Source organism: Phalacrocorax carbo, chromosome 7 (genome assembly GCF_963921805.1).
Source record: "Phalacrocorax carbo chromosome 7, bPhaCar2.1, whole genome shotgun sequence".
Classification (NCBI taxonomy): Eukaryota; Metazoa; Chordata; class Aves; order Suliformes; family Phalacrocoracidae; genus Phalacrocorax; species Phalacrocorax carbo.
Genome location: NC_087519.1, coordinates 24043356 through 24070007, shown reverse-complemented (window position 1 = coordinate 24070007; position 26652 = coordinate 24043356). Strand labels below are relative to the sequence as shown.

The 26652-nt window shown below is 51.2% G+C and overlaps 1 protein-coding gene across 3 annotated transcripts in view; it reads right to left on the bottom strand.

The window, feature by feature from the left end:
* The window catches only part of ZNF609 (zinc finger protein 609), a 72859-nt gene that overhangs the window by 12282 nt on the left and 33925 nt on the right, over positions 1-26652 (bottom strand). For all 3 annotated transcript variants that reach the window (XM_064456933.1, XM_064456935.1, XM_064456932.1), the window contains exon 3: positions 4434-4659. In XM_064456933.1, coding sequence (XP_064313003.1) covers positions 4434-4659 — 226 coding nt within the window. The remainder of the gene's footprint in view (positions 1-4433; positions 4660-26652) is intronic.

Sequence of the window (26652 nt, the reverse complement as noted above, 5' to 3'; positions counted from 1 at the left end):
ATCACACCAAGGGACAAGGAGCCAGCAAGGGTGCGTTTGTGGGTCTTGGTGACCAAAGTAACCTGCACCACTTGTTGCCAATCCCATGTGATGGGCATTTACTTTACCAGCACCTGCTGAACATGCACAACACCCACTGCCATGCTCCTGCTCAAATCCTGGAACAAGCATCCACTTTTGGCAAACAGTAATAATGCGACTATGAGCAAGGTCCTGACATCGTCCTGCAAGAGGATGGCCCATTCACCTGCAACCCACACTGGCCAGCACCCGCATGGGACTGGGAGCCGGAGCCCCCTCTCCATGGCCTGAAGCCTACCCAGGAGATGCCTCTAGGATTTTGAGGACCTTCGTGCCTCTCAAGGCTTGGCAGGGCAGGCAGAACACAGCCACAGCACCAAGTCCGCAGGGCCACCTGCGAGCAGTCCAGACCTCCATCCTCATGCTCCTGGAGAAGGGAAACAGAGGAATCTAAACCAATTTAGCTCCCAGGAAAGCATGGCAGAGCGGCTTGTGCTCAAGAGCCTCAATGAAAACAAGCCCTTTAATCCAGTGCTTGGCAGCTAAAGCAGGAGCCCCAGCTGGTATTACCTGGGGCAGCTACAGACATGCCTTAGGGAGATGGACGCAAGCAACAGTCCTGTCTGGAGCAGAATATTGCTCACCTGTTGATAAAACAACCTCTGTACAAAGCTGACAGATGCTTCGAGAGTGATAAACAGTGCATTAGCTCTCCTCCAGCTCCCCACACTGTCAAGCCAGCAGGTATTAGACACGAAGTGGTGGTGCCAGGGGAGCACAAGGGAATGATGCATAATAAAGCTCTGCTTCTCTACACCGACACACAAGCAGCTACCGCGCTCAGGGAGTTTCTCCATCCTCACAGCCTACTGCATCTCCCTCCTGTTCCATGCAAGGACACGTCCACATTGGCGTCTGCAGACCCCGAGGACACAAACACTCCATTATACACTCAAGAGATGTTTGCAAAAGTGCAATCTATCCAGAGCACGTGAAGCTTGGCCATGAGAGACCTGCCACTGCCATTCCAGCACGGAGCTGGAGGAAGGGATGCGGAGAGAGTTTGCTGCAGTGCTGCCATGCTGCAATCCTCATTGCTCGGAGAGCTTGCCTATCAGACACTGGCTTATTTTGGTTGTGAATGGCACCAGGGTGGTGTTGGGATGCAGTCCATATTGTGAGCAGAAGCAAGGAGGTGACATGCTCCAAGCCAGGTGACACCAGCAACACAGAGGGGGATGGAGGAGACCTGGCAGTTAAGGAGGCAGCAGAGTGATGCTTTCCAGTATAAATAGATCAGTTAATAGTTCCTGCAGATTGAAATCACACCTAGCAGAATTACAGGAACTGCCAAGACAGCTGCTCCCACCAAAGGCGTTTCAATAAAACACATTCCCTGCACAAGATGGGCTCAGCAAATGGACAGTGTCAGCAGCGTGGCTACAGGAGAGTGCATACAACTGGAGCCTGCCGCTGGCAAGACCAGACCTCAGCTCAACACCAACCTGGAGCAGTGGTGGAGCAGACCGACCATGAGCCCAGCACCAGATGTTTGGTGGTGGGAGCCTGCTAGGATGCCTTTGGCAGCAATTGCAGTCTCACGGCAGGCTTTCTAGAGGGGGGGGAAAAGGACAAAGCCAGTGTTTGAGGCAGGAGGGACATTGTGGGACTCCTCAGAGCTTTGCGCTCCCATCTCAGGTCAGCTCCAGCTTGTCCTGCTGAGGTCACTCCAGCGTTGCCAGGCTTTGGCTTCAGGCGCCTTTCTCCCTGATTTCGCAGCCCAACAGCCAACCCAAAAGCCACTTTCTACAAAAGCAGAGCTCTGGTCGAAGAACCATGTTGCCTTCCTCTTCCCAGCCCCATGGGAAGGGAAGTTTTGCAACCACCTGAGCCCAAATATGCTTTTGCCAGTGTGCGCAGTGAAATGCAGATCCCCTCGTCTCAGGGGCACACGCCATTAATGCACAGTTGGGAGAAGAGCAGCTTGCAAAAAGGTCCATGTCAGAGCAATTACCGTGGGAGTCTAAGGGGCACGTCCGACACAAATCCAATTTTCAAGGAGGCATCACACTGCCAAGAAGAGATGCTTATCTCCTCACAGGCTCAGTGGGAACCACTGGCAATGCTGCCTGGTGGCAGTGGGCTCACCAAGACCCAGAAGTGCCACAGCTCCTGAGAGTGGCAGCCAAGCAGCAGCCAGTGGGAGAAGGACCTTTGCAAGAGTTCATTGAATTACTGCAGACTAAAAACAGCCAGGCTGTGGGAAATCAGAGGATGCCTCTGAGGCACACTCCGAAATGGTGGCTGTGGAAGCAAGGGGTAATGCGGATGGCAGGAATAGAGGCTGCAGAGCTTCACAGTGGGGTGAGGAGCAGGAGGAAAGGTAGGAGAAGCCGAAACCACTCCCACATCACTACCTCTCAACCAGGATTTGTGGGGGAGGATTTTTTTGTGGTCCCTGTCTCAGGGATGCTCTGTTTGTCCCTCCTGGCACAGCCACTTGGCTCCTGTACCCACTAAAACCCTTTTCTCCTGATTTCCACCCAAAAAAACCAACCCCAAAAAACCCCCAAATCCCCCAAAACCTACAATGTTCAAGCTCTCCATCAGCTTCACTGCTGCCCGGGGGGGGTCTCCAGTAGTCCTGGGATTTTTAGCAAACTCTGCAGCTCCGGGACTTTTTGGTTGAGGGAAATCACACTAAAATGGCACCGTGGTGGGGATGGGAAGGTGGTGGTGGGCTTAGCATGCAGCCCCAAAAGTACGGCTGCACTGCTGCATGTCCCAACACTCAGCCTGGCTGTGCCTCAGTTTCCCTAGCTCCCAGGGAGCTAGTAATACCTTCCCAGAAGGTACTACCTCTTGTAAAGCTATCAGGGTCTTTGCAGACACTGAGCAAGTAGTGCCAGTGCCCAGAAACCTTCCACAGGTTTCCTCTAGGCAAATTCCCCCAGCAGATCCCCCAGCCCAGGGGTGCGCAGAGCAGGGCTCCTGAACACTCCTGCTTTGTGTTTCCTGCACCCACCAGCAGCCTAGCTCAAAGATCACCCTTGGGTCTGATTTTACAGTGTGTGGTGTCTTTCTGCCTCAGAGCAGCAGAAGAAACACACAGCTCCCAGCAGCCTCAATCTGGATGAGTTTGGGCATACTGAATGGACAGTGAAGTACAGAACATAGAGGAGTACGGAGGTCACCATCCCAAGCTAGCAGTCTCCACCAGCATGGTCCATGCACTCCTCTCTTCCCAAATACCTCAGGTCACAACGTTTTTCGTAATGGGAACAATTTCAGTGGTACATCTCCATATCAGGGGCCACCACTGCACCTGGTCCTGCATCAACCGCAGTTTCAAAATCAGTTTCCCAGTAGGAAGAGAGGAAAGGCAAACTGGCCCATCCTCATCTTCCCAAAGCACAGGGTAAGAAGGGAGCCCCCCAGCAGCAGCTCGTGGGAATGCGGGTTTCAGTTTAGCTTCCATTGGAGATAACGGAGATAATCTCCTGGCCTCACTGTGACTAAGGCCAATAGCTTCATTACACACATGCAGCAGTGACAGAAGAGCAGAAGCAGACATCCAAGAGGAGCTCTTGGTTACCCAGCCGAAGTGGATCACCAGCTGGTCTCCACCACTGCTCTCTGTCACCTTTGTGCTTCCGGGCTGTTTCTGCTTCCAGACCCCAGGTGAAGCCAGACACAAGTAGGAGGAGCTCACCCTGAGCCTCCCAAAGCAGAAACCTCCAGCATCCCAACAAGGCTGGAGGGAAGGCCAGGTTCCAGCACTTGCTGTGGTCCGCTGAGCCACCTATTCATCCCCCTGTTACTTGGCAGAGCCCCAACAGCAACAAAAACCCATCAAAGGACCTGGGAAAGCAAACCAAGCTGTGCGCAGATGAGACGGGTTCCAGAGGAAAAAAAGGTTCAATTGGCTTGGCAAGACAGACAAGAGCCTGATCTCCTGCTGAGTCGATTTTGAAAGCTCCGCTGGGTTTTTTTAACCCAGCAGGAGATTTCTGCTGCTTCCCAGGGTTTGAGTGGTTTTGTGACGGACCTGTGGGTTGCCAAGCAGAAATGAAGTCAGCTCCATTGAGTTCCCATGCAGACTGTCACGGCCTCTCCTCTGGCACCTCCAGAACAAGTTAGCTCTTGCAGAAAGGCAAAGAAATGGCAGCTTAGATTTTCATCCACTGTCTGGGCAAGGGGATAACAGAACGCATTGGTCTGACACAAGTTTTGGCCTGCTACTCCCTTTGCTGGGCAGATTAAGGGCTCCTCTGTGTCCTGACCACCCAGATGGTGGGGGGAAAGCCCAGGACATGCCAATAAGCAACACAGCAGGAACACAGGAAGGAAGGGATTGCCATAACTCCAAAATGACATTGTAGGAGAGCAAAAAGCTCTCTGGTGACACTTACCATCCTCTGTCTCTTGCCAGACGATGCCCTCCAGGTTCACACTGGTCCCAGGCTCACAGGGGCCCAGGCACTCAGGCTCAGTGGCTAGGGCCACATCACAGGTGTTCACTCCCACTGAGCGGGTGCGTACCATGATCTGCTCACAAGGTGATGAGATGTCATTGTTGACAACAGGGACAAGGAGGTGCAAGGGCAACACCGCAGGTGTAGAGACTGGAGACTCCATCTGTGGAGAATGAAAAATATGACAGTCACTGTTGGGAATACAGGAAGGAGAGCAAGTATCAACAGGCATCTACATTCCTGGAGAACCTCAAGCCCAGGGCTGCCACCTTTTCAATTCCTATGGCCAGTAGGCAGTTCAAGTCCCACACCCTGTCAGAGGACAAGGATCTCACAGGTCTCTCCCACCCTAGCGTGCCCATACCCACGTACCCCTTTGTAGTCATACAGATCGCACCCAAAAGTCCCTCTGCAGGAGATATCTGCTCTCCTGCCGAAAGCATTTGTGCAAAGTTCCTTCCCTGACAGCTTTTACCTGTGTAATCATCCCTGGTCGGGGTGCCTTTTGGCTATTGCTCAGATGTTAACACAATCAACGACTTTGGACCTGGTGGCTCATTAGAAGAAAAAAAAAAATGCAGGCTTCTGCTCTACTGGCAGGACAAGACAAACAAGTAGTGGTCTCCCTCTAGCACCCATGAAAACCAACATCCTCCTCTTCCCAAGTTTACCTTGTGACCACCTGAAGATGCAGGCATTCAGATCACAGCCCTCTTCTCTGCACCAGCATCTGCCTGACAGCTGAGCCAACAGAGCACCATCCATCATGCTCTCCTTGAGCATGGAAACCACATCTCATGGCCAGACCTGAGCTTGGAAAGCCAACAAGCCAACACACCAAGTGAAACCACAGCCAAGTCACCCTGCCACTGACAAGCCAAGGTCCTCAGCCACTCTGCCATGCTAGCAGATTACAGTGGTATTAGGAGGATGGCTGACAGGCTGATTTTGCTGCTGGCCAAGGAAAGGGTAGGGTGGAGACCTTCCTGTCCTTCAGGGTTCATAAGCCACACCAGCTGTAGTCAGCCATCCCCTCATCTTGGCTCACAAGGACTTGCAGCAGTTTTAGGTCTAGCTTCTCATTCTCTGCTCAGATCTCCTCTCTTTCTGGTGTATGATCGAGATAAGATACTGAGCAACCTCAAAACAGAAGCAGACTGAGGGAACTAACCAAACCAGCAGCAAGAGCTGACCTGGGTTTTGGCTTCAAGCAGGGGAAGATCCCCCTAGACTACCCAGTGCTACACCAAGAGATGTCCTCCTCAGCCTCTGCTGAGGAAAGATGATTATAACCCTGGAGAGGCCAAGCTTGCTGGTCACCGAGCAGGGACACAGACACCAGCCCACAATCACGTCCAATCTTGCTGCTGCCCCTCCTTGGCCAATACTGCTGACAGCCACCAAACAGTGAGACTCCCACCCTGAACTGGCATCCTGGTCCTGACCAGCCACCAAAATTATCTACTTGCTGTCTTGCTCACGTGCCTCCATCCTTTAAGCAAGACAAATAACCCCAGGAGAAGCTTGCACATCCAGCCTCACCAGCCCCATTCAGTATGGTGCCCACAACCACAGCGAGTGGCTGGAGCATCCCATCTTTCTGAGAAACTCATGACCCCACAAAGCCTCTCCGCATCCTCAGTGACACAAACACCGTTTGCAAGTGGAGAAGGTGCAAGAGGCAAATCTCTAGGCAGAGGAGCAGAGAGGAAGAGACCACATCCACCCAGCAGCTTCTGCCTGCTCCCACAGTGGTGGCTGCCAGTGGGGGACATGAGAATGACCCCTGTGGACAACTCGTAGATCTTCTGGCTCTGCCAGAGTGGTTGGATTTGCTCTTCCAGCAGGAGAACACACAGCAACTTCTGCCTGCATGCCTGTATCACTTCCCTCATCCTGTGTCCATCCTGCTCTTGGATGGCTCATCAGAGCACATGCACTCCACTGAGTGTTAAATGTGGCCTGGGGGTGGCTGGTCCAGCAGTGGCTGGACCACTAAGTCCCCTCCACCAGCAGCACAGCTCCTGCTCCACAGCTCTTTTCCCCATGTGCCACCTCTGACCTCCCACTGGCAGGACCCAGGAGCCTACCCCCAGCTCTCCATTGCCCCTGCCTCCAAGGCTGCCCCACAGCTGGTGCTCCAGCTGAAATAGCCAGAGAGGAACCAGACAGGGCTGCCTGACTTTGGTGGGCAGCAGCAAAAGCCCAGGAAGTGATGGGGAGCACTTGCCTCATTGCCCCTGCAGCAATGGCCACAACGTGCATGCTGAGGACCTGCAGGTCTTGAAACCGTTCAGCTTCCTTCCACTTTGCGACAGAAATCACAGCGCAGCACAGGAGCTTTTAATTACAGTTCCAGCTCTGCTAATTATCGCCTGGTCACATTCGTAATCTGCATTACGCCACAGTGCATAATAAGCAGCTCGCTGAGATCTCTCTAATAAGTGAGGCGGCTTGATGGGATTTCATATTTCACCCTGAACTCGAACAAACAGAGCCTTGTTCAGCAACCATGGTGAGACAAGGCAGTTCTCTTGCTCCCTCACCCAAAGCTCAAGAGCAAAATAAAAAAGCCCAGGGTGGACCTCTGAGGATGAGGGTGAGGGCAGGAACGGAGCCGCCTCACTGGGATACATCCAAAAAAAGCTGAAAGCCATGCTGGAGGAATGGGCAGATGGATCAATCCTTGAACTCAGCCCCCTCCCCTGCCTGTCTTATCTCCCAATGCCACAGCTTTTTCTTCTCCTGCTTTATCAAGCAAGGTCAGGAAATTCACCCACTGGTGACTGCAGGGGAGCTGGGGTGGCTCTGTCGGCCACTCTTACTATCAGCAGGCACCCAGCTCCCTCTGCTGGGCCAGAAGCCAAATGAGATGCTGGCATCAGGGCCATTGGGCAGCACTCATACCCTCGAGCAGTGTTTTTTGCATCTGCTCCACATAGCAAGGATGGAGCTAGAGGAGATCTCTGGCTCCCCAGAGCAAGCCCTGCACCCTCCTGGCTTCCAGCTCTGATGCACACTCCCCCGCCCCAGCAAATTACTTAATGCTTCTGGATGGGAGGAAAATTTATTTCTTCTTCCTGGCTGGGTAGGCTCCAAGATTAAATACTGGTGAGTACAAACACAGCCGCTACACGCTCACTGCTGGAAGAAGCTTAATGTGTTTCCAGCAGCTCCTCTGCAAGAGTTAGACGGGGTGAAGCTTCCCTGTACCAGCGCTGGCCATCCACATCCGCCCGCCACCGCCTCCCCTAATGAAAGCCCTTTGTGTTTCTCGCAGAGGCTTTCCCATCACGAGGAATGTGCTTTCACCACCAAGGACAGAAGTGGAACGGAGCCAAGCCCAGGCAGCAGCCAGCACAAGCACTGCCTGATGAGGAAAAAGCAAATCCACCAAGAGCCCAGGACGATGCCGATGGCACCACACAATGCCAGTCCTGGGGAAAAGGGCTCCAGGTGGGTTAATTAAAACCTACCCCTTGTCACAGCCCATGCTCGAAGGTGGGACAGGGTTCTGCATAAAGGGAACCATGGCGGTGGTTGCCAGCATAGGGGGATGCACGCAAAGCAGCTCCTGCCATCTTAGACCTATGCCAGCATGGCTTCTTTAACATCAGCCACCATTAAGGGGGTTTCACAGCAGCAATTAGCTAATGGGAGAAAGAGGACACAACAAAAATAAAAACATGGCACTAATTTTGATGCCAACCCCTAAACCACCCAGACCACCCAATCATATTTATGAGTATTTTGGTTTACTCCCAATAATCAAAGTCAACTAGGCAAGAAAAGTGCATTTTTGAGCAATAAAAGCCAACATGGACACGAAAAACCTGGAGAAGGGCAATCAGCAGAGATATTTGTGGTGCATCTACAAGGACAGAGAGGGTGCGAACAATCATGTGGTGCAGGGCACCTACAAAGCTGCACCCCCTTTGTCAGCGAGGGCTTTGCAGTGGTCAGCATGAGACCACCAATACACCTGAGATGGTGCTAGGCTTCAGGTGTATCCCCACATTAATGAGCTATGCAGCACAGTGGCCCACTTCTCTCATCTAGAAGGGTCCTTCAGCTCCTGCAAATGCAGATGGACAACAAAGCCAAGGGGGAGCCTCATTACTGGTCACAAACACTTCACTGCTGTGTGCCAGGAGACAAAGCACAGACCAAAAACTGCTCTATCACAGAAGCACTGCTCAAGGCTGCAGCTGACACCTCCCACGTTACTGCATGGCTTAGCCCAACATTTGCAAGCTTTGATGTTGTCACTCTTGTCCCACTCGGTCACCACATAACCAACAACTTTGCTTTTTCAGAGTAGGACCTGGGAACATGAGCTTCCAGCTCCTTTAAGACAGATAAGCATGGAGCAGATCCATCCAGTTGATGAGTGTCTTTGGTGGGCACCTCAAAACCTCAAAACCGCAGCACCCTAAGGTGCCTCTCCCCAACTGCCAGTGAGCTTGGCAAGGATTTCAAAGAGGAACCTAAGCCTTCTCCAGTCTGACCCCCAAAGCTGGTTATGCAGAGCCTGAAGACAAATCCCTTTGTTGGCACCAGTGCCCACCACGCCTACGATTCAATCTTGAATCTTCTTGCAGGCATTGCTCAATAAGCTCCAACAGGCTCGCCCAGAGCTCCTGGTCACATCCCCCAGAAACACTATCCTGACACACTGCAGCCACACAACCCCAGGCAGTGTGGAGCAGGCTCCAGAAGGGCCCCCCCCCCCGAATAGCATGGGTGGCAGTGAACCCTGTTTGCTAGCTGGATTTTTCTGGACCCCAGCAAGAAAGTAGCCAACAAGAGCTTCCAAACAAAATGCTGCATGCAGGGAAATAAGGGTGGCACAAGCGCCAGGTCCAAGGATGGAGCCGGGAGCGTGGTTTGGGGCACTGTTGCCCATTGCTCTTCCCCACTTGCTAGCTGGAGGTTGAGGTTGCTGACATCAAGATGTAAAAAAAGAAACCTGTTTTAGAAGAAAGTTTCCCTTCCCTGGAAAAATGCCAGCTTAAATAAACAAAGCCAGTTATTTCTACAGTAATGCACTCAGGGAGGACATTTGGTTTCTTAGTCGGCAAATCCGAGCCCAGAGGACATCAGGGCAGCTGGTCCAAGAAAAAAGGAGGATCATTGTTTTTGACAGCCCCTCCCCTGGCAAGCAGCAGTAAATGCCACGAGGAAGGACTGATGCTTCCCCATGTCATGGAGCAGAGCAGGCTCAGTATCGCATTCCCCAAATTCGCTCTGCAGAGAGAAGAAGAGAGCATGGGACCTTGTGGACAGCGCCACCACCAGAAGAGCCAGGCAATTTGGATGGGAACGAAGGATTTTTAAGGAGCAATGGTCCCAGTTTCCCTCCTGGGATGATGCAGCTTGTCCTTGGGAGCCAGCAGGTAAAGCCAGTCCCCAGGCTGCATGGCAGGCTGGGAGGGAGACAACAAGCACACACCCAGATGGTCTAGACTGGCTCTGCTGCCCAGGACTCTCACCATCCCCCTGAAACCAAACTGGGAAAGGCCGATTGCCCCCATGCTCCTTGGTGGCTTGTCCCCGGTGCTCCTCACCATCTGCTCTCACCCCCGAGACACCTGCTTGAGATTCATGGCATCTTCCAGCCACAAGGCCGTTAACAGCATGGTGTGACAGGAAGGCTCTGCGTACAAAAGGCTGCCTGCATTTCTCCCAGGCATGCCCATGATCCACGTCCCAGCTACGAGGTCCAGCTGTCCCCTTTGTGGAGAGGCTTCATCCATGCAAACCCCTTCCCTGACCAGCAAGTCCCTGCAGAAAAGTGGGAGGAGATAGTGGCCAAATAGCCAGCACAACATAGCAGACCGGCTGGGGTCAGCAGGCACTTTTCAAACCTGGACTCATCTTTATCTAGGCATTTTGGGGAAGACCCAGCTTGGAAATTTGCCCTGGCCACATGATAGCATGCCATAAAAACTAAAGCCTGGACAAGGACTTCTGCACAAAGCTTATGGCCCCAGTTGTGGTAACAGGTATATCAGGGCACCACAGCCCAGACAGTAGCGCTGGAGTTGCAACCTCCCACCAAACCAGCAATGAGGGACTCATCCAAGCATTGCTCCCAGGTGATCCAGACAGTAATATGCATATCAACCCCAGCCACACTGCTGGAGAAATTAAAATATTACCCAGCACAACCTCCAACAAGCTGCTTTCTCTCCCCAGGCTGCCACTCTCTGGCAGAGAGGGGAATAAAATCCCTGCTTGAACACAACAGGTCTTATCTCAGGGCTTGCAGCGTTTCAAGATCAAGAGGAGGCAGACACCGCAGAGGCAGTCTTGCATATTACCACGTCTTCAGTAAAGCCAGGAATAGTATCCAAGGCAGACGTGCTGGCACCAAGTCACCTGCTCCAACCGCTTACAAGACTATCAGATCTGCTCCAGGAAGGGAGGGTAGGGAGGAAAGGTGTCTCCAGGAGGAGAGGTAGTGAAGAGCAGCAATGAAAGGAGACAGTTGATGTGAGTGAGACATGGGAAAGAAGAAATCCAAGTGGGGACCTTGGTGCATTGGACCAGTTGACTGAGGGCGCACTGTTGGGGTCTCGATTCACCTACTGCCAACAACTGATATCCCACAGAGCAGCTACACCAGGCTCACCTCCTTTATTGAATTAAAATGTGAAGCAGCTCAGTTGGTGGTGAAAAGGGGAAAAGATCCCATGCTGAAAACCACTAGAGATGTGTCCGGGCCAAAGGAGGGCAGAGATGGCTGAAAACACAGAGCCCAACTGCAGATGGCTGCAGGCATCCTTCGCATTGACCAACCCAGCCTTTGGCCCCTTCTTCAGCACTGCTGCTGACGTGTGGAGGCTGTTCCTGCCACCAAAGTCATCCTCATCTCCGGCAGTGCTGTCTGAGCTGGAAAGCTCTGATAGCAGCAAGCAGCTTCCCACTGAGAAGCCAGGTTTCACATTAAGCCCTCCCATCCCATGCTCACCTTCCTGTCAACATGGCCAACATCTCTGATGCGTGGTTGGCTTCTTACATTGCTGCTCTACCTCCAGCACCCCCTGCACTGCCAACACCAGCCATGTGTCCTTCAAGACAGGATGTTAAGTGGAAGAACCATCATGGGGCAAAGTCTTGCTTTTATTTATTTTCTTTCCCCCAAACCCCACAAAACAATCCAGCAACTCTATGCAAGCAGAAGAAGGATCCTTCCTTGTCTCCATGGGAGACACAGCAAGCCCCTTTCCTGCAGACCTTCTCAACCACCAGTGCAGCCCAGCTCTTCAGTGCCTCCTTTCAGAGACATACATGTCATCTTTTTGCTTTCTGCACTGGAGGCCATCATCTTTTCCATGGGAAATGACTCCCCAGCAAGGTCCCAGCCCTGCACCCAACCTTCTTGCACAACACAGCTCTTCAATTCCCTGAAACCGCCCCAGCTCATGACGTCCATCTACACCAGGCTTCTCCAGCTGCCATTCCCCAGCTGCTCTCAACTAACCATCCTCATGTTCATTTTCTGGTCTGTTCCCACTAAAAGTTGTTCACATAGGAAGACTAGAAGCAAGAGGACCAAAGCCACAATGACAGCGTTGTACCATGTAAAATTCATGCCCAAATCCAAGCAGTGCTCAGACGGCCACTGTTAATACTAGCACTCTTTGACCGGCACATCAGAGCAGGCAAAGGAGCAACATAAAAAGTTGCATGAGCGCCTCAATGCATCGATCTCCTGGAAGGAGGAGATAAATCCGGGAGGTCTTTCACAAACCACTTGCCATGTGATGCAGCTCCAGCTGCCATTAAAAGCCTACTGATAAACACTGGCTACCTAAAACCCAGCCAAAGGATACAGGGGTTGCAAAGAGCCAAGCTAGAGACAACCCTAAAACCCACACCCACGAAGCAGGGAAGGGAAATCACACGAAAAAAAGCAGCATCTTCATGGCAAGATGTTTTAATCCTGCTAACTCCCCAGCAGGCAACGAGACCTATGGAGTCTGTCGCATGCTACAGAGCACCCTGGCTGGGATCCTGAGCACCAGGGCCACAGGTTCATCCAGCAATGACCCACCACCCAAGCAGCCCTAGGGACAAAGAACATCTTACAGAGCTTGGCATCTCTGTTTACAGAGAACAATGGGTCAGCAGTTACAGGGTAATCCTGTAACTCCCAGGAAGCTACAAATAAAGCAGTTAATCTCTGTTTTTAAGGAGAAGGATTTTATGCTTGAACTGAGTTCCTACTGCAAGCATCGCCATGCCAGATACACACCAACACAAACCCTAGACAGCAGGTTCCCACTGCAGTTAGAGGTCACCACACAAACACCCAAGGCCAGGTCCTTCTCAGAGCCTCCACCACCTTCGAAGAGGTCAGAAAACCACAGTACTCCCGACCCACTGTGGACTATAAAAGAAACTGAAAACAGTCCCTCTGGAGATGATGAGAACCCAAAAGTTACCAATAAACCTTGACCAGGATTAGCAACCAAGGACCGCAAGCCAAGGCAGACACTTGGTAGGTCAGGGCTGAGTGCAAGAAGCTGGCACAGCAACTAAGCTGTCAGTTAGGAAATGGCACAGCTCCACCTACCCAGTACACCCTTTTCTTCATTTTTCCCCCCAATTTTTCTCCACTTCGGTCTTGCAAGTCTAAACCTCCAAGACCCAGATGCTGTGGCTGCTGAGCCTCCAGCAATTTGCATAGGGCATGGTCACACAAACACACACACCAGTGTACAAGCTTGAAGCGTTAATAAATAAATAATTTTAATTAATTCATTATTTCCATCCAGGCACAATGTCTTGCGCAAAGTCCTTACCTTTGGAAAGCTGCAGTATATATAAGTCAACCAGAGGAGACACAGCTCAGGATTTACTATTTTGGTATAAAACTTAACTCTAGTAAATTTGGAGGGAGGAGATGGATCCAAGACTTTCAGCAAAAATAAGCCGGCCTCCGACCTGCCTCGTCTAGGAAGGGTTTCTTTGTTTTCTGGGTGCACAATCAAGTGACCACCTTTCTCCACATCAATTCCAGTACCCAGAGCAACTGCATTGCTAGCACCCATTCCCAGGTGAAAAGTGAAAAAGCCCAGCCCATACACCACTGCAAACACTCTGCTGTTGCTGCCAAGCCAAAGGACCCGTGATGGACAACTCAACCATGAGCACAGATGTGGTTTTATCACACTGCTAAGAAACCAACTTTTACATCTGGTAAAGCACAGAAGGTGGTGTGAAAAAAGGCCCCTGTGTTTTCAGAGAACAGCCCAGAAAGAACAGAGGGGGTGTGGGGCAAAAGATGGGCTTGACTTGCAGGTGTTTTCATCAGCCAAGCTGTAACTGTGGCATGGGGGTAGCTGTACCTTCCACAACAGCCAGAGCTACAGCATTTGTTTGCATCTCTCAACATCCAAGGGGTGCAAACGGGCACAAAAGCAAGTGTCAGTCACACTTGAAGTCACCACGCAAGAGAAGCGGTGGCGATATGGAGTTACAGACATTCGTAAGTCAGCTCAGCATTACCCCAAAGTGGTCCTTGTGATGCTCTAGAGGGGGTTCCTGTCCAAGATGACCTCTTAGCATCATTGAATGATTTTGGTTGGCAGGGAGCTTCAAAGATCATCTAGCCCAACCCCGCTTCTGTGAATAGGGACATCTTCCACTAGATCAGGTTGCTTAAAGCTCCATCCAACCTCACCTTGAACACTTCCAGTCATCAGGCATCCACGACTTCTCTGGATGACCTCTTCCAATGTCTCACCACTCTCATCATAAAACATTTCTTCCTCGTGTTCAACCTACATTTATCCTCTTGGTCTCAGTCCATGCAACATGACCTAGAGGTTCCTCTAAGCACAGTGGTGACACAGAGGCATCACCAAGCTGGCATGGCTACACTCATCCTATCTTCCATAGTCAGCGGGAAACCAGGCACTAATCTGTTGAGACCAGCTTTCAAAAGAGACCTGGAGGCAGAGCCAGGAGCAGCAAACAGAACTTTGCTCAGCCACGTCTACACCAAACTGTCCTCACCTCTCCCAACCCCAGCTGAGTACTGGAGAAGGAGAAATTTAAGTTTAGCCCTGATGGCTCTTCTCAAGAGAGCAGCGATTGCACTTAGTTCTGGACATCTCATGAACAAAAAGGATCTTGACAAATTCAAGGAAGTTCAGGGAAGAGGAACAAAACTAACAAGGAGGCTGAAAGGATTACAGAATCACAGAATGGTAGGGGTTGGAAGGGGCCTCTGGAGATCATCTTGTCCAACCCCCCCTGCTTGAGCAGATACACCTAGAGCAGGGGGCACAGGAACTTATCCAGGTGGGTTTTGAATGTCTCCAGGGAAGGAGACTCCACAACTGCTCTGGGCAGCCTGTGCCACTGCTCTGTCACCCTCAGTACAGAATTTTTTTCTCATACTTAAGTGGCACTTCCTGTGTTCCAGCTTGTGCCCATTGCCCCTTGTCCTGTCATTGGGCACCACTGAAAAAAGTCCAGTCCCGTCATCCTGACATCCACGCTTTAGATATTTATAAGTATTGATGAGATCCCCCCTCAGTCTTTGGTTTGGAAGAGAAGATTAAAGGAGCTAACCACAGATAACTTGGTACAGCAACAGCGACATGGGGACACAGTCAATCTACAAATGCACAGGCCACGAAAACACCAAAGGAGGGGAAATACACAGTGTGATGCAGAGGTGACAGCAAGGAGGAACAGGATGAATCAAGGATGGGAATATTTAAGAAAGATGTCAGCCACAGCTTCCTGGCACACCAGTATTTTCCAGGTGGGAAAATCCTTCATCCTTCCCCTGGTCCCCTCCTTCCCCTCTCCCCATGTCCCTCCATCAGTACCACAAGGCAACCACATCACTCCCCATGGTACCCCCTCAGCACCCAAGTGCTGCTGTCACCCCAGATCCCCCCCATGCCAGGCTCTGAATCACCAACAGCCACATTCATGGCACTCCCGATACATGGCAGCGGTCCTCGTCCTTCCACAGAGAGCCAACACCCAGCAGTTTTGGACTTGCCCAAATTCAGACAAGGCACCAGCAAATCTCAGGCTGGCCAAATTTTGGCAGGACTATCTTCTCCTGAGGTTCTTCCACATTGCAGCAATGATAACAAGCATTGCTGTAATGACAGCAGCTTCAGCAGAGAAGTCCACCTCTATGGCTGGACCAGGAGGTCCATGGCCAAGCATGTAAGGAAAAAAACAACCCTTCTCTCATCGCATCAATCTACCTACAAAAGGCAGTCAGCAAGCTGGAGTATTTTCTAAGCACTTTTCCTGTGCAAGAAACCCAATAGCCTGCAGCAACAACATTTGGTTTTGAAGGTCTCATGGACTCTTATCTCCAAGGCATGAGAAGCCAAGCTGTGTGCTCAGCACTCATACCTAGAAAATTTGCTTGGGAATGGGGTGGTGGGGAAGGAAACGACACAAGGTCTCTGTGAGGCAGGGTGGATCTCCTGAGCTACCTGCACAGCTCCTGGAGGGGATCTAGCACCAGGGGAGCATCACTTTGCGGGCACCAGGAGACTGCAGCTAGCTTCAACACTTGCCTTGGTGGCACATTGAGAAGCATCACATTTCATTCCTCTGTCCAGACTGCAAGGTGCACGCAGCTATGGATCTGGGAGAAGAGAAGCAAATCCATTCATTGGGCGCTGCATTCAAAGACTTTTCGGCACACTGCACACATGCCACAAAAGCAGGAGCATTTTACGCATGCATCATAGATGGGTATTTGCAGCTCCTGGAGAGGCTCAATTCCAGGGCGAGACACACATTTCAGATGTGATAAGCAGCAAAGTCTAGGAGGAGTTTCAGATCTACTTATCCCTCAGGCAAGAGGAGACATCCTCCTTCCATTATTTAATATTAAAGCCTCCATTTTGGTATGATTTTCACATCCCAGCCCTTGCAGGCTGCACGTTTAAGAAGCTGCCTGCTTGGCTCTCATCTCCTCCTCTTTGTAGGTTTTGCTCAAGTCACCAGGAGAGATCCTGGTGGTTTCCAGACACAAAGCCAGCTCTGTCTGACAGCCTGGTGGGGAGATTACAGGAGGGGAGCGAGCAAAAAATAAGCCCAATCACATGATATATGAGGATGTGGGCAAGCAAGAGGAGGGTGTCACCATGTGTGTCCCATACAAGGTGACCACAGAGTAGGGACGAGCATGGTGCTACCCTTCAGGAACTCCCATCCGGAGGAGCAGCTCTCAGCATCACTTGTTGAGTGCACGCCTCTGTCTCCCCAGTGCACAAGACAAAAGCTTCACACTAATATGGACAAGGACAAATGTTTTCACTGTTTGTGCTGGGTCCCACAAATCCTATGTCTCCCTCCACTCCCCAAATCCCAGCTTTCCAGCAAATTTTCAAACATGCCATTTTTATAGTGGCACAAGCCAATACTGCTATTCTGGCTGATAGAGCTGTGCTCTCCCCAGTCCCTCCAGCAATGGCTTGCACCCATGTCCATCAGCTCCTGTCAGGAACATGCAGGCATTGGGGCTTGCAGGATGCAGTGATTTCAACAGAAAGGTTTTCAAGACAATCCCCAAGTTTTTTTTAATTATTGAAATCAAGCTGCTGCCTCTCTAATCCCCAAGCAAACAGTGCCAAGTCGCACCCACCGACCCCAAAACAGCATGACACGTGCTTGCACTGCCATGAAATCTCTAACAATGATTCACAAGAGGAGGCGGAATGAGCTTTGCACATGAACCAACAAACGGCCATCACCTACCATCACTCCAGATTTTAATTCTGCCTTGGAAGTGAAAAGCAGCTCTTTGTTCTTTAGCTCAAATACCTCTCTGTGCCTTGGTCTGATCAAAAGCAGTTGTTAGGAGGCAGGTGAACTGAGCCAAGCTCTGCCCCAGGAGCATAGGCCAGGGGGAACATCCCACCCTGAGCCAGGCTTTGCCGATGAACACTCCTGCAGTGTAAGTCTGGTTTGTACCCACCTGCTCGATAACTGCAGCTTTGCTCAGATCTGCAGCATTTGATGCTGCCCATCTGTAACACCCCAAGCATGATGGTGTCAAGCAAGGCACCTCGGCTCCCACAGACCTCCCCACGACAGCATGAGGGAAGCCCTGGGCACTCATCCTGGATCCAGTATCTGCTGCGCTGCCCATGCCAAAAAAAACCCCTTGTGTTAACCACATTGCCTTGCAAATCCCACGCCACCAGTGCCCCAGATGCTGGACACAGCTGGGTTGCGATGCCTGAAGGTATCACCCGGCAGGTTTAGTGCTGACAACCAACTGCCACCAGTGGTCAAGCAGTATGACTGTAGAGGATCGATTTCTGGTGGGGAAGCTGAGCAGCCGGAAAGAAGAAGAGATGAGCTAGAGCTGAGCCAGACCATAACTCATCACCTGCAGGCTACCTACCAGCCGGAGAGCGATGGAGCCAGCCTGGAGGCTTTCAGCACATCTCAGGGAGCAGAGTTTCATGATTCGCATCACAGGACTATGCTGCCCGCAGCCGTGCTCCTCCTTGAGAGCACTTGATGTAAAAATAGAAGAATAGCTTCAAGTGGCTGCTTCATCAGCTCCTCTGGACTGTAGTAGCAAGCGGAAGAGCTTGTATCTGAAATCCAAATAAGCCCCCACCAAAGGGGGATGCCGACACCACCCACAGCTGAATCTTTCTTCTAGCCCAATTAAGCTCCAGGAAGGAGCAAAAATGAGATGCCAGGGCTGGCAGGCACAGGGGTCAGGGCAGCAGCAGGGCTGAAAGCCAGCCAAGGTTATATTGAACCAACATGCTGAATTTTTAGCTAGAATACCTAAAATAAAGCAAAGACACTGCTAGAGATAGATGTACCGTAAACAAGCCCAGATCTTCACCAATTTTATTCCCCACCCCACTGAAATGTAATTGAGACTTCAAATTAACAACCAGCTAAGGCAGAACAATCCTAACATCATGTAAAATAGCTGAATACTACTAAATATGGGCATTTTAGCACCAAGGACGCACACTTGAGGAGCCCTGCAATAAATCAGGCTTTGCTGGCCACTATGGCCCCCAGCTCAGACAACCGTCATTAAAAACCCATCGCTCCTCCAAGCCCAAGAGGGATCACGCCACTCTCAGGTGAAACAGGCAACCCATAGAGGAGAACACAAGTCCTGTTTGGAAAGACGCAACAAAGTCATAATCCAGAGTTTGGAGTGTTTTTACCCAGCAAGGTCAATATAAATAGATGAAGCCCTTGGCAGGAATGGGGTGTGCTCATGCTGCACCCCAAGCACCCTAGCTGGCCCAGGAAAGCAGCCATGGGTTCAGTGAGGGGGGAAGCCCAGCACAGCTGCTGAGCACCCTGAACCCCACATGCAAACGCTCCCAGCTGTGGAGAGCTCTTCCAAGGCAAAAAAAGTCAACAAGGAGCAAGCACTGGGGTTAATTACCTACTGGCTGTGTGCTTCCACCTCCTCTATCCTCCTCTCCTGCCTTGATAAGAGGTGGGAAGGGATGGGGGATCCCTTATTTGCTCCCCATTGCTTTCCACACCCAAGAGTTGGCTTCGAGGGATGATCAAAAAGTCGTCCAAAAAATGCCAAGGGTTCAGACTTGGACTCCACCAAGGGTTCAGAGCTGGCCTGGAGGCCACAGGTGGGCATCACATGCTGTTCAAGTCATCCTTCTGGTCTCTTCCCTAAAAAGGATGCCCTTATCATAGAGGGACACCACTATCCTACAGTGCCACATTCCCAGGCTCCTTGAGAAACTGGTCCCACAGTGTTTCTTAGCCTTTGATTCCTAATTAGGGATTTTTTTTTCAGGTCCAGGTTCTTGAGGAGGGTAAAAAAACCCAGGAAAACAAAACCAAGGCAAGTGGGACAAGACAGGATGCCAGAGTCCCTCCCAAGAACATCCCTGTCACATGGCTGTCCTGGATCGGTGTTGTGACCCAATGGCATCCCATAAGAAAGGATTCCCCATTACCAATGGAATAGTCTTCCAGAGCCTACACTGGAAGCTACTGGACTACCACAATGGTGGACCAATGCTTTAAATACCTCTACTTCAGCCTGAAGAGGCAGAAATGCATTTCTGTCTGACATAAACCAATATGACCTTTAATCACACCATCTCTCTTGAAAACACAGAGGTGGTGTGTCTGTACACACCCATCTACTCTTGCCTTGTACCTGCTGGAAAGGAATAACAGCTTTGTATTGACAATAATCATATGAGACATCATTTGGACTGAGGAAGAAGGTTCCCCAATGTGCCAACTAGCAGCTCCAGGGTGCCAGGGCATGCTAATGGGCTGCTTGCCTGCAGATGGCAGGGCTGCCCCAGATCGGGGCTATGAAGTAGGACACTGGCTGAGGAACAGCAGGGCTTTGCACAACTGTAGGACACCCTGGGATTAGGCAGGAAGGCAAGAGGTGGATGGACAGATAGCTGTTTGGGGCAACTCCTGTGCTTAGAGTGGTGTGGGCCACAAAAGCCCAACGATAGTCCTCATCACCCATCTCTTTCTGCCTTTGCCAAAATCCACACCTGATGGTGGCTTTTGTAAAGCAGAGGCCGAAGGTGATGCCCCAGAGACTGTCTGAACATTGTCAAGCTCCTCTCCACAGCAGATGCCATGGCCACATCCCCTAAACAATATTGTGTAGCTCATGCAGAGACAACTGAGAGCATCCAACATAAGGCAGCCCAGTGGCACCACCCAGGGACACAGTCCTTGGCTGACCCAACCCACTCCCACCACAAAAACAGAAGTGCAGGGGGAGGGCGGGGGGCAGTTAGGAAGCAAAGCACAGTATTTCAGAGAGGCCATGCTGCCCCAGACCTGGAGCCAGGGATGCCTCTGCTCAAGGGATCAAACATGCATGGCAGCAGAGGCTGCCAGGAAGAGAGGGACACGGCCAACATGTCAGATCCAAGAGATGCTTCTGGGCCATGGAGACTAAAGACAAAACACTGTAATTTGAATGGCATTGCCCTGGAGAAGAAAGTTGATGGCTGCAGGGATCATTAGCAAAGCTGCTTGGCAATGAGGAAAGGACTAGGGACTGGGAGGGATTCAACAGGATTAAAGAGTTAAAGCTTGGTAAAAAGCCAAGAAATTACTCCCTTCACGTGGAAGAACACCACCGCGGATACAATGCAGATGGGGATCTGAAGAATGTCCCTGAATAAGGTACAGTAACCAGAGGAACACAAATAAGGATGTAAAAAGTCAAAGTGACACACCAAAGCCAACAGACACCGCTGGAGGAACAGCACTGACTTCCAGAAAAAGCAAGTGAAGAGACCACAAGATACAAGGTTTCAGAGACAGAGATGAGGGTGCCCATTCAGAGTCACACCTGGGGACACTGCCTTGGGCAGCGCTACGCAAGCAGGGAGAGATGTGGGGTGCAGACTACTAGAGGAGAAAAGCCCTTCTCCGTTATATGAGGAACCTCCCTTCGCACTCAGAGCAGAGCAAATGTCTTCTGTGTGCTCTCTGGTCTCCATGCCTGCAGCCTCTGCAGCTGCCACCCTGAGACATTACTGAGCCAGGGTCCTCCTCCTTTAGCTGAGCATCTCTATGGTTCATGGCTGTCACTCTTTCCTTGAAAGCCAAGAGACAGTGACTCATCAGTCATCCAGCTTTAGCTGCTGCACAAATGATCCCCAGTCCCATAAGATGTCCTACCCATCAGTCATCACAACCCCAGGGCAGAAGCAAGAGTAAAAGCGCAGCCAGCCCTGGGTCTGCCGGCGAGTTGCTGACCCATGGCAAACCTCATGCACACGTTAACTGAAGGCTGCCCTGGAGCTGGAAATGCAAGACTTACAGGAACCCCTACTTCTGCTGCCTTGGGAATGTTTCTACCAGCCATCGCAGGACAAGCAACTGCATCCCACCCTTCTACTAAAACTCACTCTGTCTGACCACTTGCCCACCCTCCTCTACGAGCCCTGCCTTGGCCAATCCAACACTACATGTTTTCCAGTCCAGATATGGCCTCGATGGGACAACCAATGCCACAGTCCTCTCAGGGGACAAGCCCAGCTCAGGATTTCAGCTCCAGCATGACTGTAACAAGGCCATGGCAGCAAATGCACAGCACCTGGAGAGCAGGAAAATGCTCTGGAGCATGGAGACCACCCGAAAAAACCCAAAGGGGTGGGCTTCCCACCTTCTGCTTCCCCCACATAGGTCTTCCCCAGTCTTGGAGGGTTTGCCCAGCACTTCATCAGGCTGACACATACAACATTGAGCTTGCAAACCAAACGCTGGTCCCCAAGCTAAGGAAAATATGTATTTTCCATTAGACATTAACCGTAAGAAGCCAGCCAACCTCTGCTTCATCTTGTTTACATCTTCAGGAGCAGCAAGAGTCAAATTGCCACCTTCTTGAGCCAGGAGAGACATCCCTGCTCCAGCCCTGGCTCTGTTGCTTCCCCTGCTCCAGGAGCACTGCTCAGCTGCTGCCCAACACTGTGGGCAGGACCCAGCCAACACAGGGACCTGAGCTGCTTTCCCAAGCCAGCAGCTCCCACCTCCTCACACGCAGGCAGAGGAAGACCCCAGAGGAGGGAGACAAGCACAGAGACTGCAGACACATCTTATTTTAATTGCATCAGCAATCACTAAGCAATTAATGGCAGGGAGGAGGAACAACAGGGCACTGGGAGAGAGAAAGGGACGTAGCAAGCAAGAGGAAATGATTTACTCTTTCCCTAAGGAGAGGGGCACTATTTACAGCTGCAGATGCAGCTGTGGTGGCCTCACCCACCACATCCTGCTCCCAGAGCATCTCTTGAGCTGTACCCATACCACTAACATGTCTGTCTTTGTGCTTTAAGCCCCAAAGCCCTTCTCCTGAAGTCACCTCTTCTCCGACCCTCCCACACACTTCCCAAGAGCCACAAGCCATCACAAAACCCCGGGTCAGGGAAACACCACCACCAAGGCTGAGCAGGGACTGGAGATGGAGCCTCCCGCCACCATGATGGCATTCTGGCCTGAAAAGGCACTGCAGCTCCCGCCCAAAGCACTTCCCAGTCCCCATCATCACCCCCTGCCTGTCCCACTGACCACAGCAAGCAGGAGAGTGAAGCTCATCCATGGGAGACGTCATCCTTCAAAGCCTCCATGGCTTGATCCCAGAGATTGCAGTTCCCCAAATGCAGCCTGGAAGGTGGAGGCACTGGGATGCCAGAAAAGCATCATTGCCAAAAAGGGGCAAACTAAGTGCCAGGATCTGAGACCAGCTTTTCTGCATCTTTAGCCACGAGGAGTGGATGCGAAAGAAAAGCTTGAATACAGCAGCACCAAAAGCTGAAGCAAAACCTTCAAGGAATGATGGAAGGGTTCTGATCCCCAGCTTGAAAAGCTAGCCTTGAAAAGGTTCGCAGACAAACGAGGAAAGCAGCCATGGTAATTTCTTCACCAACCAGTTTGCAGCCTTCTCACCTAACCCTCCTTTTCACCATGTCCAGCAGCCCAGCCCAGAGATGTTGCCTGCTCCAGGATGGCAAAGTCAGGCAGCGGCGGTCTCCCCGTGCTCAGCTGAGCACAGGCAGGCTGACAGCTCTGCTCGCCTCTGCTCCTGCTGTTGGAATAAAGCGCTACAGCAATTTTTTGCTCTGTTTAGCGAGTGCGGGAGAGACAGCCAGCACTTGCAAAGCTCAGGGCCTGACCGTGCCCCCGCCGAACGATTCCCACTGCAGTTCATCAGGCAACAGAAAACTGCTTTTGGCTCATTAACAAGCCTAGAACAGCCCTGTCAAGATCAGGGGATTCATTCCCCCTGCTCCCTACAACTCACAGGACAGCCTGAGACACCCCAAAACTCAGCTCCAGTAACCCATCAAGGGGGGAACCAAGTGGAGTCCTTGGACAGATCCCAAGCCCTTCTCCTGCTTGTTAGCAAACCTGCTGGTGGCTTCAAAAATCCAACAGGCTGGGCTCCAAATTCAGGTTTACTTGGAGGAAAAGCACAAGGTGCTCTGTGCTGGAAAGCTGCTGGCTCGAGCAGGGAGCTGGCAGGAAAGGCTCAGCTGGCAGCAGAGGCTTCTCTCTGAAGATACCCATGGGAATAGCCCGCTTGGTACCCCCAAAGGAGAAGCCACAACGTTCTCGCTACATTGATTTCACTGTTTCTAGAAAAAAGAATCAGAGGCACAGACACCATTTCCAGCATGCAGTTGCTCCTGGGTCAGTCTGTGACCAATCATGGAGACTGGGGAACTGGGGTAGTTCAAGCTCTATGAGCTGGAAACCTGAGGCACCCCAAGGCTGAGCACCAGCCAACTGCTCAAAATCTAAGCTTTGCTACAGTAAAACCATCCTCCACCCACTGATCCTTGGCATTTAAAGATTTAGGCTGTCAGCTGGGGTTGGGTGGCAGTCCTGCTGTCAGTAAGGAGACGTCCTCCACATCACAAGGAGCACAGACAGATGGGTGAGCCTCACCTCCAGCCTGCAGTTTATTAGAGTTACTTTCTCTGCTCATCCCTTGAGAAACCACGTTAGGAGAGGGGACTGGAAGGTAAGCCTGCCCTGCATCCTCGCCCCAGGCAGACTCCAATCACAAGTAGCATGCCCACCCAGCTGCGAGGTGCAACTGGGTAGCTTCACAGCAGATACTGAATTTGCCAAGAAGCAGGAGAGAGGCACAAAGCACAGTCAGCAGCAAGCAGTGATTTATAAAGCCAACATGCTTTTCCAGGTCACATATCGATAGGAGCCTCGCCTTCTCCGCGGGCAGGGAGCCAGGCCGATTATCTGTCATATGCTGCAAGACGCGGTGCCAACAGGCAGGCCGAGATCACCCAGCTTGTTTGGAAAGGGAAAAAAAAAAAAAACAACCACACAAAAACAAACAAACACAAACCACAACACACGCAGATTGAGGCAACCAGCTTTTGTTCAAGCCTGTGCTTGCTGATGGTAGGTGAGCAAGCACATCAGCCTGCATGAAAGCATGTAATGCCTGGAGGCTGATCCTCCCTTGAGCTCCTGGAAAGAGTGATGGCAACCAGCAGGCAGAAGCACTGCTCATGGGAGCAGCTCTGCAGCTGCCCAACACCTGCCCGTGGGTGTTCTCCCACTTCAACTCACCCCAAATTCAGCCCAGGGTTTTTGTGGCTTCAGAGGCAGAGCTGGCTGCTCCATGAATCCCACCGCTGGTGTGATGCTGCCTGAACACGAAGCTAAGCAGTGCCTTCTCCTGTGCTGCCAGGAGAGGAGCAAGTAGCAAAACAGCCTGTGCAAAAAGAGGGTGTTCACAGGTCCACACTCACAAGCCACACAGCTTTCACAATTAGTCTGTGTTAACAAGTACACTGTATTTTATTTTTTTTAAGAAATCAATTTTAAGAAAATTAATTTTTCAGAAACTCAAATTTAATGCTGTTTCCTCTGTCAGACTGGAGAGATAAGCTACACCTGAGTCAGCTGAGAGTCACCAAGCTGAACCATTGCAGTTTGAAGACTGCAAGCCTCTGGAGCTGCCGCTGCCAACGCTGTATTAAGCTTCTTTTTCATTCTTTTCTGTTTTACTGAGTAAGCCCCAGATGCAGCCACTCTGTGGCAAGATGCCATTCGATATTCCTCAGGGGGGCTTCGAGCCTTCCCCCCCCCCCTCCCGGGGTTCAAGAGTGGGAAAAGGTTTAGGGTGCTTGTTTGACAGCCCTAGAGAGCAAGTGCAATGCAAATCCCATCACTTTTGAAGCATATTTCACGCAGAGTTTTAAGACAAACCAAATTACATGGGAGAGAAACTCAAGACACACAGGTTGAAACTTTGAGGAGCGCTTGCCGAGTTTTTGTTCCCTTGGGTTCTGCCAAATGCCTCAGAGGATAATGATTTTCTGAGAAGGGGATTCAGAGATCTTCCACAACACGATGTGCAACAACTGAAGCATCTAACCTAATCACTGATGAAAATATGACCCAAAGCAACGATACGACCTTGTGTTTTGAAGGAATAAACAAACCTGGAAGAGCCAAACTATCAATGCACCTTCATCACCACTCAGAGTGAAACAGCTACGCAAGGATTTGAGGGTTCGGGTACAGAGAGGTGAGCATGCCTATGGAGAAAGCTTTATTCTAGAATTCTAGCCCATTCTGGCCCTACCCAGCCCATGCAGATCAGAAGCAAGGCCAATGCATGCTGCCCTGTGGGACAAGAGGCTCCTCAGAGAGGTGAAACCTCAGCCATGTTGAATCTAAGCAACAAATCTTCACCGGCAACTTCAAACAACATGACACGCTGGGAACCTGTCATTAGGTAACTAAGAACTTGAATATTTTTACACCTAGGATATATCACTGCGGGCCACGCACAGGCAAGCCACCCACTACTCTATAGTGATGGTGAGGGGAGCCTCCAGTGCTGGCCAAAACTGAGACCAAGGGCTGATAATCTAGGAATAAAAATAAAACCTTGGGGTTGTGAGCCAGGCTCTGTCCCAGCCAAGCTTGCATGTCATAAGTTTAAGAAGGGGGTTGTTTGCTGACAGCTTAAAGGATTTAAGGGAAGGATTAACCGTGGCTTTGCTGATGAGGAAACCAGTGGCAAACTCAGAGCAATCCCGTGAGGATGGGGAGAAGCTGGAAGGACAGGGAAAGAGAGGACAAGCCTATGACAGCAAAAACAGGGACCGCTTGCTTTGTGTAGGGAACTCAACCAGGAGCTGCTCTTCCAGGCATTAACAACCTTCATTTGCTGTCCACCAAGTATGGTGGACAGCTCTAGAGTCCCACCTTCACGGGAGAACACTGGATCATTTGTGGAATCAAAGGTGTCCACATGCTGTACAAGTGAGAACATCACAGCCCTCAGTCATGAGTAAAGGTGCCCAAGAAGAAGAGAGTACAGAAGGCCTGGAGGAGGAGGACATGGCAGTAGGATCCCTGGTCTGTAGGTGGGGTAGGAGGGAAATCCTGCTACAGAGCACCAGGCAGCATGGAACCACAGATCAGCAGCACCATCTGATCCAGGGAAGCTTCACATTCGTTGCCTAAGAGCTCCATGAAGTGTTTACAGCCAAATCAGGCTTATATCCAGCTGGACATATGAGATAAAAAGCCTGCTCCGGATCAGCAGAGGAACACGCAACTGGAGGGGTTCATTCCAGCAAGCACAGGATGCTGGTCACCGGGAACATACGTAGAC